Raw genomic sequence first — 12,509 nt, 5'->3', positions numbered from 1 at the left:
TTAGTGGTGTTGGGCAGGGATTTAGCCCGATTTCTGCCATTTTTCTGGACCCCACTTCCTTCCAGCAGAGTTGAGTATAGGTGGTTTCCTGCAGCTGAACAATGCTCAGGTCTGTCCTGGTCATGCACATGCCTTAAACTGGTTGTCTTCCCCAGACTTCGACGTCCTGTGCTTCTGTTTCTTAGGGGCATATTCTCTTGTGACCTGCCTGTACCAAATTGGTTCTTTTCAAGTATCATTTTGAAGCCAGGTTCTGTCCTATAGATACCACCCACCTGTAGGGCTAGCTCGCCCTAAGGGGACCTCTCCACCGGCAAACAGGACCAGCGCTGCTCCCAGGGCTTGCGTCCTCCAGAGGTTCCCACTGCCTCTTCTCTCCTAGGTAGGCAGCTACCTAGGAAACTGAGTTATGCTCCTCAGCAGCCCTGCAAAGGGTCCAGACTCCCTGCATCCTAACTTTCTAACACCCTTTCCTTGACTTCTGACATTATTCTTTTTAGCAGTAGCCTTCTTCCCTCTGGGAAGCCAAAGAGTATGGTGTTTTGAGCTATGTATGTGGCTGCTATTTTTATCTTGTTTATTTTAATGTTAGAAACTCATAAACTGACCTTCGGTGGGGCCTGGTGAGAAGGGAGCAGTCCGCATTAGGACCTCCTTTAGTGGAGCCAGACTGTTGGGCCCCTGAACGCTTGTTGTTAGATCCAGTGGCCAAGTGGTCTGAGCTTACGGAGAACATCGAAGTGCACTTCAGGGTTATGATGGTAGAGAGTCCAACAAAGGGCACTGTTTGGACCCGAACAGACACTGACGTGAAGAACCTCAGACAACAGGCTCTGGTGAACACCGGCTGTGTTCTTAAAGGACACTCAGCAGCAAGAAGCAGGGCAATTGGATCTTTCAGTTTGCTTGGTTAGGTGCTCCTGGAGGATGGCTGCTGCATTTTGCAAGGTGGATTAGGGAGAGGCCCAGCTCCATGCTCAGAATGCCTTTGATGCTGATCCACCACTTTGGGAAACCCAAATGTTGCCTACATCACCTGTGACTCACCGGAACATGAAAAGATCCACATGGGTTTCTTCAGCTGTCTGCAGGTAATACCCGGTTGCCAATCTTGGCTCCCAGGGCCCAGGACACCCTTGATCTCCAGCCAGCCAGTTTGCCCTTCACCGTGAGGGGCATCCCCCTAAGCGAGCACCTCCTGAGGTGCTTAGCAGGCTGTCCTGAGCGTGCGCACCAATGGCTGTGGTTCTCCATGCAGACTGCATCTCAAGCCAGGGTCTGCGCACCAACGTGGCGGGTCTTGTCTGGCAGATACGAGCAGCTCCTTCCATAGCTGCCTGCCTGTGTGCTCAGGGAGCTCCTGGTTTGAAATGATGCTATTCTGAAGGGGGAAGCTCTTTGATATCCATCCTACGTCCATCACCCCACCACTCCTCTTCCAGTCATGAGCACAATGGTCTTACATTGGGTTTTTGTAAAAAAAATAAAATAAATGGAGACTAACTCAAGGAGCTTGGAGGTCTTTTGTGATTTTTCTCTGCAGGCACAGAAAAGTGACCTCACAGAAGGTGCCTTTCTGATTCCAGGGACCCACCAATGCATGGCCAGCTGGGACCGCCCCCCGGTTTGCCCTTCACCGTGAGGGGCATGCTATGTGGGCACCCCTCTGTGAGAAGGGCTATGTGATTGGTCCTGGAGCAGCCCGCGTACCTGAACCTAGGTGATACTGTAAACATGCACTGACATGGGCAGCCTTGCCTGTGCCCATTTGTGGGATTAGTCATTTGATTACATAGGAACTTTGGTGTCATTTAACTGGTTTGTGTAGGATGGCAAGTGGCATATATGTCACCTTTATTATTTCATGGTAATTTAAAAACGTGTGTGTGTGTGGTGAGGGGAGCTCCTGTGTGCATGTGCTCCCAGTCTAGAGGAGAGGGCTTGCTTAGAATGGCTGAGTTGGGCTAGAGGTGGTTCTGTTGACATATGGCGAGTCACTAAAAGAATCTGCATCTGATGCTTCTTAACTGTCAGAACCCAATTCTTCTGGTGTCTGTGTTCCTAGACTTCTGCTCGGTTATGGGATCAGAGCCATCTTAAAGAGAGGGCACCAAGTCATGGGCATTGGAGGAGATGGATAGAGATAGGAAAGAGCATGGAAGCCAGAGAAAAGCTGAGTTGGGGGGTGCTCCTCGCCTGGGCTCTGCAGTTGGGAGGGAGTTTGGTTTGCATTGATGATCCTTGGAATGTGTGGGACCTAAAAGTCAGTGCACTCCTCAAGTAGGGTTGACCACTGATCAGGTTTGTGGCAGGTGAGGGGGGTGGATAATGTCATATAGAGTGAGACTGCCGACTTGGGTCTGGAGTTTTGGCTGCCAAGTTCCTATTTGTCTAACCATCCACCTCCTTGTTACAATCTGTCTTGGGACCAGAGAGACTTGAGGAAGTTGCATGAGGCTGGAGAAATGGCGGTTTTACTGTACACAAAGATAGCATGTATACTTAGGTTCCTGTCAGTTCCTTCTTAAAGTGGTCACTGTTAATGGTTGATATTATTGTCACTGAAATTGAAAGCTCTAAAATATTTACAAAAATGTTTAAAAGGATAATGTTGAAATTAAGGGTATGGCTCAAGAGTAGATCACATTGGTTCAAATCCTAGGTTGCCCATTAAACTGGTGGGGAGCAAGTTAAACTAAACTTACATCTCATCTGTAAAATGGCAAAAATCATGCCCACATTGTAAAGAAATGTTGAAAGTTTACAAATGTGAAGAGTCCACTCTTTGGCACACAACAGAAATGAACATACTGTAAACTTCTTAGCGGCTCTTTCTGCACTCCATTTTTTTAATGAGAACTCATTGTTCAAGACTCAGCTGGAGCATTGCCTGTAGAGCGGCTTTTCTTCCAAGAAGTCACTGCTCACCTCTCCCCATCTCCCGTTAGAGCAGCCTGATCTTTTACCTCTATGCTCTGTAATGGTTTATAGCTCAGCTTCCTACATCAAACTGTAAGCTTCGAGACTAGAGCACATAACAGTAAGTGCTGAATAGTTTTTTGATAAATGAATGATTTGACAAAACAACTAGAGGGTCACAGAAATAGTTGGCAACAAGCTGAATAGTAATCAGTACTATAATGCTTCTGGAATTCAGTATAGCTAATGTGGTATTAACAAGATAGTTAAGGGAAGCTTGGCACTGGATGGCTGAGAAGTCTTATATTCACTACTTTTATTATTTAAATCTTCACTGACAAGAGGATAAGAGCATGCCAAGACTTAGACACAGAGTGGATTCCAGAAGAGATTATTAAGGTGGGAAGCCTTGCCGTAGGCCAGGTTTGGTTTGGTATTTAGTTTCACTTGCTTCTTGACCTGTTTTAATTATGCCACTTGTTTTACCTTTCTCTATTTGTCTTTGTATTTGTAAGAGTATAAATCCTGGTCACATTGAAGGGTTGTCATGTTAGAGCTTAAACTGTTTAGATTCTGTTTATTTACTATTGCTCCCAATATTCCATTATAGGATAAACCTATACGTAGAAGCTGGTTTACTGTACATGCTGTGTAGCCATCTACATATCCATCTCTCTAGTTATCCTTTCATCCATCCTACTTTTGGTATATTTCTAAGTAAATTACTGACGTCAATGCATTTCCTTCTAAATACATAAGCACACACATCATTAACTGGAGGTCACTATTAGTTTCTATGTGTTTTACATAAAATTTACATATTAAATTTACACACTGAAATGCACAAATCTTTAAGTACACTCTTCAGTTTTGACAACTGCATACACCTATGTAACCTAAACCTCTGTTAAGACATAGAACATGATTAGCAAACCCAGAAGGTTCCCTCATCTTCCTTCCTAGTCAGTCTCCACCTCCATCCCAGAGATGACCAATGTTCTGATTTTTCAAAAAAATTTTGAACTAGTTTTCCCTGTTCTAGAATTTCATATAAATGGTGTCACACAAATTTTACTTTTTTGTGTAAGGTTTCTATAAACTTGGCATAAAATTTTCAAGATCCAGTGAATGTTATATGTATTAGTAATTTCTTTCTTGTATTGCTGAGTAGTATTCCCAAATGTAGTGTAACAGCATCTGTCCATTCTGTTGATAGGCACTGGGCTGTTTCTAGCTTGGGACTATTCTGAATAAAATTGCTGTGAAGATTCATGTGCAAGTCTTTTTGTGGATTTATGTTTTTTTTTTGGTAATGCCTAGGAGTGGAATTGCTGTGTGATAACGTAGGTGTATGTATGTTTAGTTTCATAGGAAACTGCCAGGCCTTTTCCCGTGTGTGCCATTTTGTGCTCCCCTGAATAAGAAATTCTTGTGTCCACAGCCTCGCCCATCTGTGGTGTTGCCAGTCTTTCTGATTTCACCCATTCTGGTGGGTAATGGTATCTTGTAGTTTCAATTTGCATTTCCCTGATGACTAAGACATTAAGAACTTTTCATGTGCTTACACCCTTCATATATATTTCCTTTGTGAACTATCTGGATAGATCGGCCCATTTTAAAAAAAAAACAACTTAGTCTTTTTTCAAATACATTTTTAGTAGACTTTTATTTTTTTAGCAGTTTTAGAATTACAAAAAATTGAGCGGAAAGTAGAGCTCCTCCTCCGTTTTTCCTACTGTTAATATCTTGAATTAATGTGGTACATTTGTTACAATTGATAAGCCAATATTGACATATTAACTAAAGTCATAGCTTACATTAGGGTTCATTCTTTGTACAGTATTCTGTGGGTTTTGACAAAAGCATAGTGACATGTAACCACCTATTCATCCTTCCCTCTCTCCAAACCCCTGGCCTTTTTGCTGTTTCCATAGTTTTGCCTTTTCCAGAATGTCACATAGTTGGAATTGTGTTGTGTGTAGCCTTTGCAGATTGGCTTTTCACTTAGCACCATGCATTTAAGTTTCCTCCATCTTTTTGTGGTTTGATAGCTCATTTCCTTTTTATTGCTGGATATTATTCCATTCATGTAGATCATGGATGTACTATTTGTTTTCATTGTTGAGTTACAGGAATTCTAGACAATGGACTACTATCTTTACCCCAGATAGTAACTAGCCCATTGTCAGATACAGGTTTTGTAAGTATTCTTCTTTATGGAATCTTCTGAATTTTGAATTTGGATGAGGTCTAATTTATAACTTTTTTCTTTTTACTGCTTTCTTTGACTCAGGAAACCTGTGCCTACCCCAAGTCGTGAAGATGTTATATTATGTTTTCCACTAAAAGCTTTATGGAATTAGCTTCTATCCTTAGGTCTAGGATCCATCTCAAATTAAAATTTGTGTATGTTGAGTGATAGTGGTCAAGCTTCTAATTCTTTTTTCCTATATGAGTATCTAGTCATTTGTTAAAGAGACTTTCTTTTATCCACTGAATTGCTTTGGGACCTTTGTTGAAGACAGAGTGACTGTGTAAGTATGGTTGTTTCTGAGCTTTTTCTGTTATGCTGACTTGGTCAATCCTTGTTGTCAGTACCATACTGTGTGGATTAATGCAGCTTTCTAGTTTTGGAATAAAGTAGTATAAATCTTCCAACTTGTTCATCTTTCTCAAGATTGCTTTGGTAATATAGTCACTTTGTATTTCTATACATAAATTTCAGAATTAGCTTGTCACTTTTTAATTTTTATTCTCATAAAATATACATAACTTAAAAATGGCTATAATACAATTCAATTGCAGTAAGTACATTCACAATGTGTAACCATCAGCACTAGCAATTGCCAGAACTTTTTCATCTTCCCAAACAAAAAGTCTGCACTCGTTAAACAAAAACTCCCCATATATCCCTCCCTTCAGCCCTTGACAACCTCTGTGTTGTCTCTACGGTTTGTCTGTTCTGGACAATCATATAAATGGAAGCATACAATGTTGAGTTTTTTGCGTCCAGCTTATTTTACTATGTTTTTAAGAGTATTCTATGTTGTATTCTATATTCTATGCATTAGAATTTCATTCCTTTTTATGGCTGGATAATATTTCACCATATATATACATATATGTATGTATATGTAACATACTTTATCCATTCATCTATCGATGGATACTTGGGTTACTTCTGCTTTTTGGCCATTATGAATAATGTGGTTATGGACGGACACGGGTGGACAAATATCTGAGTCCTTGCTTTCAATTCTTTTGGGTATATACTTATGAATAGAATTGCTGGATCATATGGTAACTCAATATTTGAAGAACTGCCAAAATGTTTTCATTAGCAGCTGCACCATTGTATATTCTACCAGCAATGCACGAGGGTTCTAATTTCTCTATATCTTGCCAACACTTAATTAAAATTTTTTATTATAGCTATCCTAGTAGGTATGAAGTGGCACCTCATTATGGGTTTGATTTGCATTTCCTTAATAACTAATTATATTCAGTACCTTTTTATGTGTTTATTGGCCATTTGTATATATTCTTTGAGAATATAGAAAGAGAATATTGAATAGAGCAATGTCTGTTGTGCTCTTTGCCTAGTTTTTAAATTGAGCTGTTTTTTTGTTGTTATCCACGGGGATTTTGATGGTATTGTATTGAATCTGTAGATCAATGGGTAGAAGTGAAATATTAATATTGAATCTCTAATCCATGAACATGGTGTATCTTTGATTTCTGCCAGCAAGGTTTTAAGACTTTCAGGGTAGAGATCTTACACATCTTTTGAAAGTTTATTCCTGAGTATGTTTTTTCACACCATTATGAGTGATCTGCAATCTCGGTAACTAATTTTATTAACTCTAGTAAATGCTTTGTAAAAATATCTTAGGATTTTCTATATAAACAATCTTTTGCTCATGGTCCTGGAAATGTGCTCCTCTATAGTTATGAGAAGTTTGGGAGAAACTTGCATTTGGTCTATTATGTTGGTGTGCTAAAGTCATCAGAGACAGCACAATTCCCAGAATATAGTAGGTGCTTATAAATGCTCAGTGATGATTGGAAAGGCTTACTGATGATTGAAAAGACTTTGTGAAATCAAAGTTCATTATTTTCAAAATATTGTGAACACTGTAGTTACTAAATTAAAATTTATAATCTAAAAAATGTTAGCAAACTTTTAGTTGATAATGTGTTTAGTAACCCAAAATTTACTATATATTATGTGAATCAAAGTTCCTTATTTGTGGTTGATTTCATAGTTGTATGTCGGGAAGACTTACAAATGAGTTAGAGATTATTACTGTGGTTTATTGGAGAAGGGTAAAGAATAAATCCTGCTAACATAAGAATTATGTTTTTTCAGAGGCCTCAGCAACATAATAGAAACATTTTATATGCTTAATGACGAGATGTGGGCTAGACACCTTTTAAAGACCTATAGTCCTGTGACTCAAAAATGTTTAATACATGTAAAATGTCCCTCCCCCCACACTTTAATGAGATATTGACATATAACATGTACATTTAAGGTTTGATACACATAGATATTTAGAAGTAAGAGTTAATAACTCTATCCCCTCACAAAATTACCAATTTTGTAGTGATAACTTTTAAGATATACTCTCAACAATTTTCAAGTACATACTACAGTTTTGTTATAGTTACAATACTGTATATTACATCCCCAGAACTTACTCATCTTATAGCTAGAAGTTTGTACCTTTTGATCAACATCTCCCCTTTTGCCCAACTTCCGAGCCCTGGAAGCTGCCATTCTGCTATTTCTTTGAGCTCAGCTTTTTTGGATTCTATATGTGAATGAAAACATATAGTATGTCTTTCTCTGTTTGACTTTTTTCACTTAGTATAATGCCCTCAAGGTCCAACCATGTTGTTGCAAAGTGCAGGATTTCCTTCTTTCTCATGGCTGACTAATATTCCATGCATATATAGACCACAGTATCTTTATCCATTCATCTGTTGACAGACAGGTTGTTTCCATATCTTGGCTATTGTGAATAATGCTGCAGAGAACAATGGGAACACAGATATCTCCTTGAGATCCTGTTTTCATTTCCTTTGAATATATACCTAGAAGTGGAATTGCTGGATCGCACGGTAGTTTTAATTTTTTTGAGGCACTCCCATACTGTTTTCCATAGCAGCTGCATCAATATGCATCAATAACGTTTGAGAGTTCTCTTTTCTCCAAATCCTCGCCAAGATTTATCTCTTGTCATTTTGATAACAGCCATTTTAACAGGTAAGAGGTGGTATCTCATTGTAGTTTTGATTTGCATTTCCCTGATGATTAGTGATATTGAACACCTTCTCATATACCTATTGGCCATTTGGATGTCTTCTTTGAAAAAATGTCTATTCAAGACCTTTGCCCCTTTTAAAATCAGATTTTCTTCTTTTTCTATTGAGTTATAGGAGTTCTTTATATTAAGCCCTTATCAGATAGATGGTTTGCAAATATTGCCTCTCATTTGGTAGGGTGCCTTTTCATTTGGTTAACAGTATCCTTAGCTGTGCAGAAACTATTGGATGTAGTCTCCCTTGTTGATTTTTGCTTTTGTTGCTTGAGCTTTTGGTGTCAAATGTCAAAGGAGCTTTCCCCCATGTAATGTTCTAGTAGTTTTGCAGTTTTGTGTCTTACATCTAAGTATTTAATCCTTTTTGAGTAAATTTTTATGAGTGGTGTTAAGACAGGGGTCCAATTTAATTTTTTTGCATGTGGCTATCCAGTTTCCCACTGTCGTTTATTGAAGACTCTCCTTTCCCCATGGAGGCTTCTTGACTCCCTTGTCTAATACTAGTTGACTGTATATGTGTGGGTTTATTTCCAGGCTCTTGATTCTGTTCCATTGGTCTCTGTGTCTGTTTTTATACCAGTACCATACTATTTTGATTGCTGTAGCTTTATAATAAAGCTTGAAATCAGGAAGTGTGATACCTCTAGCTTTGTTCTCTTTCAGGATTGCTCTGGCTAGTCAGTCTCTTGTGGTTGCATTTAAGTTTTAGGATTGTTCATTCTATTTCTGTGAAAAATGCCAGTAGAATTCTGATAAGGATTGCATTAAATCTATAGATGGTAAAATATTTTTATGATGTGATTAAAACCTATAATGGTCTACTAAGAAGCAGTGGAGACTGTGGTTCTTAATCTTTAGAGAAGAAACTCATGATCAGCTCTAGCCTCCAGCAAGATTAGACATTTTTGGCTCAGTTCTACACTGCTTATCTTCAGGATTTAATTGTGACTTCCTTTAGAATTATTGCTGGTTATTTCTGCCTGATTTGAACCTTGAATAAGAGTAACGTTATTTACCCACAATTCCACTGCAATGAATTTGAGACCATCAGGTGTTTCCTACCTTTCCACAGTGTGGCATGAAACAATTCAACTTTCCTTAAGGATACAGGGGAAAAACTGGACTCAGGGCCAGAGAAAAGAAGTGCCCCCCTTTCCTACTCACCAGTTTGCTTGGCTCATATGACTATATTATCATATAGCTTTGGAAGTTTCTTCACTTTTATTTCTGTTGATACTTCACTATAGTTTGGAAAAGCCAACTCCTGCCTTTATAGGACAACCGAGGTTCGAAAGCTTCAAGTTCTTTAGGGATTAAGGAGAGTAGCTGTTACCTTTACTTGAAAAGAAATGGACTGATAGGCATGTCTCCCCTTCCTGGCCAGCTCCTGATCCCCAGTACTCACATACGACATATGGTAACGCAGAAGTCACTTATTGGCTATGTGTTTTTGGGAGTTACTTAACCTCTGTGCCTCAGTTTCCTCATCCAATACCTTGACTGTAGCCCTGTGGAGTGAGAACCCTGAGCCACACCAGATTCCTGACCCACAGAAACGGTGAGATATTATTGGTTGCTTTAAGCCACTAAGTTTTGGGGTAATCTGTTACATGACAATAGATATACCACTTAGAAAGATTTAAAGCAGTAATCAAGTTCCTCCTTACTGATCAAGCCCTTAAATAGAAATTAAACTTGGACAAATCCAAGTCATTCCTGGATGTATTAGAGCATTTAAGTAAAATAATCATTTTGATTTCAGCTCTATTTTATAGTTTTTGAATTTTCAAGATTTAAAACAACTTTGCCTACACGTGATGCTTATTTATACTTTTCATCCCCTAAAAACTAAACTAAATTTGCAAAACTAAATCTCTTGTAATGTTTATCTTCTCTCATGGTTGCAGGCTCCTAGTTTACTCTGTAGACACATCTTAGGCCCCTTGATTTGAATGACCTGTAACTTCAAAACCAGAGACCCATTTAAGCATTCTGATGCCCCAGCCTGGCACAGTTGTAAAGAGCATAAATGAAAGTGGCTTTTTCCTCCTTTAATGAAGAACTCATTCTCACTGAAATTTCCATTCCAGAGAGAGAAGTGACAGTCAACTCTTCGTAAAGCCTGAGCAAGTAGTTCTACAGTATTTTATATAATTCTTGGGTCACTAGATCCCTTTGTGATGCTTAGCTGCTAGCCAACTTGGAGGACTGACATGGGCTGAATTTCAACCAGCCTAAAAAATTTAAGAAAAGCAGGTTGAGCTGGGCCTGCTACCATAGTTGACCAGTTCTAAGACTTGCACTGCAGTCCCCTGCATACTAATATTTGCAAAATTGGCATGTGAGTTACAAACAATGCTATGTTACATTAGATGTTATCTCATAAATATCTGTTTAAAATTGTTTAAAAACAATTCAGAAGCAGCATTATTTCAAATGCAATAGCTTACTATTATTACTAGTGGGTCTGTGGGCATCTGTGTTTAGTGCTCAGCTTACTGCAGAGAATCCTGATGATCTGTGGGAAAGGCAGTAACGGGCAAAGATCAGCTAGAGGAGTACAAGGGCCTTGTTCAGGATCCTTCCCCAGAAGGCTAAGGATGGGATTATAGATACAGCTTAAAGTTAAGCACCTTTTATACAATTTAAGAAAAATCTGAGTTTTACCAAAAAAAAAAAAAAAAAAAAAGCCAGGTTACAACTCACCAAACTAAAATTTGCTGTAGTGTTTAAATCAGTATAAACTGTCGATTCAATAGAGCATAGGTACTTCTATAAAAAATAAGTTTATTAACACAATGAGCTCACAATATAAAATACAGATAAATGGGTTCATTTTACTAACTTTGGGGGCTTGTCTGTCTTCCTAGGTGCAGCACTATAGACAAGTAAAACAAAATCAAAGACTAGTTCTGCCCAAGGCTTGTGAAACCATGAAAAAAAACACCAGCCACTTAAGTCAACAAGTTAGTCACTCCCATCTCCCCTTCTACCACTGCCCTCTTAGAATACTGCTTCTGTCACTTTTATGCTACTTCTCAGCTCGCGGCCTTACCATCCTGGCTCCTCAGGAGAGCCAGACTTGGGAAGAAAGAAGAAAATGAGTCTAAAGCTTAAAGCAAAAGTTCTTGCCTGAAACAGTGCTAGAAATTCAGACCAGGAGATTCTGGCCATAACTCCTGATAATGTCCCTCAAGAGCCTTTTTTGCCTTAAGCCAGAGAATACCACAAAGACATGGCTAACCTTTTCTGCCCTTCCTCAGCTGGCTTGTGCTGGGCAGCCAGTGTGAAGGACTGTTGGGTTTCAGGGAAGTAGAGAAGGCTTAGATGTTCCATTTAGAACTTCTGTAGGAATTTGAGGACAAGATCCCGCAGTCGTACCCTGAGTGTCTCATCATTGTCACAAATGATATGGGTTGAATCTTCCTCAATCTGGATGAGTGTCTCGGCTTCCTGGAGCAGGACGATATGGCCCTTGGCTGTGTCTTCCACTTTAATGTCACTGAAGCCATGCTGCTCGAAAAAGAAGAGAGAAAGGGGTTGATGGGCACACTGAAAGGCAGAAGGATATTTCAGCAACTGAAAATTCTAAAAATGACACTTCCCAGACTTAGCTAAACTGAACATTCCAGAAACTGGCATTTCTGACACTCGGTATGATTCTTCAGCCTAGGCCCTACTACAGCAGTAGAATTCAACCACAGTTCCACGTACAGTTGACCCTTGAACAACACAGGGGTTAGGGGCACCGACCCTCCATACAGTCCAAAATCCACATATAACTGTTGACTCCCCCAGAATTTACAGTTGTCCCCTTGGTATCTGCGGGGATTGGTTCCAGGAGCCCCTGCGGATACCAAAATCTGTGGATGCTCAAATTCCTTATATAAAATAGTGTAGATCAGTGCCTACAGTCAGCTTTCTGCATTTGCAAATCGAAAATATGGTTTTCAATCTGAGGTTGGGTAATCTGGATGCAAAACCTGGGGATATGGAGGGCTAACTATATTTTCATTGAAAAAAATCTGCGTATAAGTGTACCCACACAGTTCAAACCTGTGGTGTTCAAAGGTCAACTGTACTTTAAAAGAAGCCCCCAAACATGCAAAACTCATACAAAACATAACAGCATTTCTATAACCTGCTTAAGCTTTTGTGATTGAGAAGCACATCCAAGTGCCTGAGTTCAGGAGTTTGGGATGCTGGGCTGTCCATTCCAGCCTCCGTGCCAGGCCCCTGGGCCCCGGGAAACGCCATCCTCCAAGA

At 39.5% G+C, this 12,509-nt stretch overlaps 1 protein-coding gene across 4 annotated transcripts in view; it reads right to left on the bottom strand.

Annotated features, from left to right (window-relative positions):
• Positions 1–11,010: 11,010 nt before the first annotated feature.
• INTS9 (integrator complex subunit 9) overlaps positions 11,011–12,509 on the bottom strand; it is an 82,222-nt gene continuing 80,723 nt past the window's right edge. For 2 of the 4 annotated variants that reach the window (XM_015585125.2, XM_025042525.1), the window contains one exon: positions 11,011–11,756. In XM_015585125.2, the coding sequence (XP_015440611.2) occupies positions 11,580–11,756 (177 nt within the window). In that variant the 3' untranslated portion in view covers positions 11,011–11,579. The remainder of the gene's footprint in view (positions 11,757–12,509) is intronic. The other 2 variants (XM_015585124.2, XM_006906238.3) reach the window with 1 other exon arrangement.

This window comes from Pteropus alecto, unplaced genomic scaffold (assembly GCF_000325575.1).
Source record: "Pteropus alecto unplaced genomic scaffold, ASM32557v1 scaffold50, whole genome shotgun sequence".
NCBI lineage: Eukaryota > Metazoa > Chordata > Mammalia > Chiroptera > Pteropodidae > Pteropus > Pteropus alecto.
Note: the sequence above shows the minus strand (reverse complement) of the source record. Positions and strands in the feature narration are given on the sequence as shown.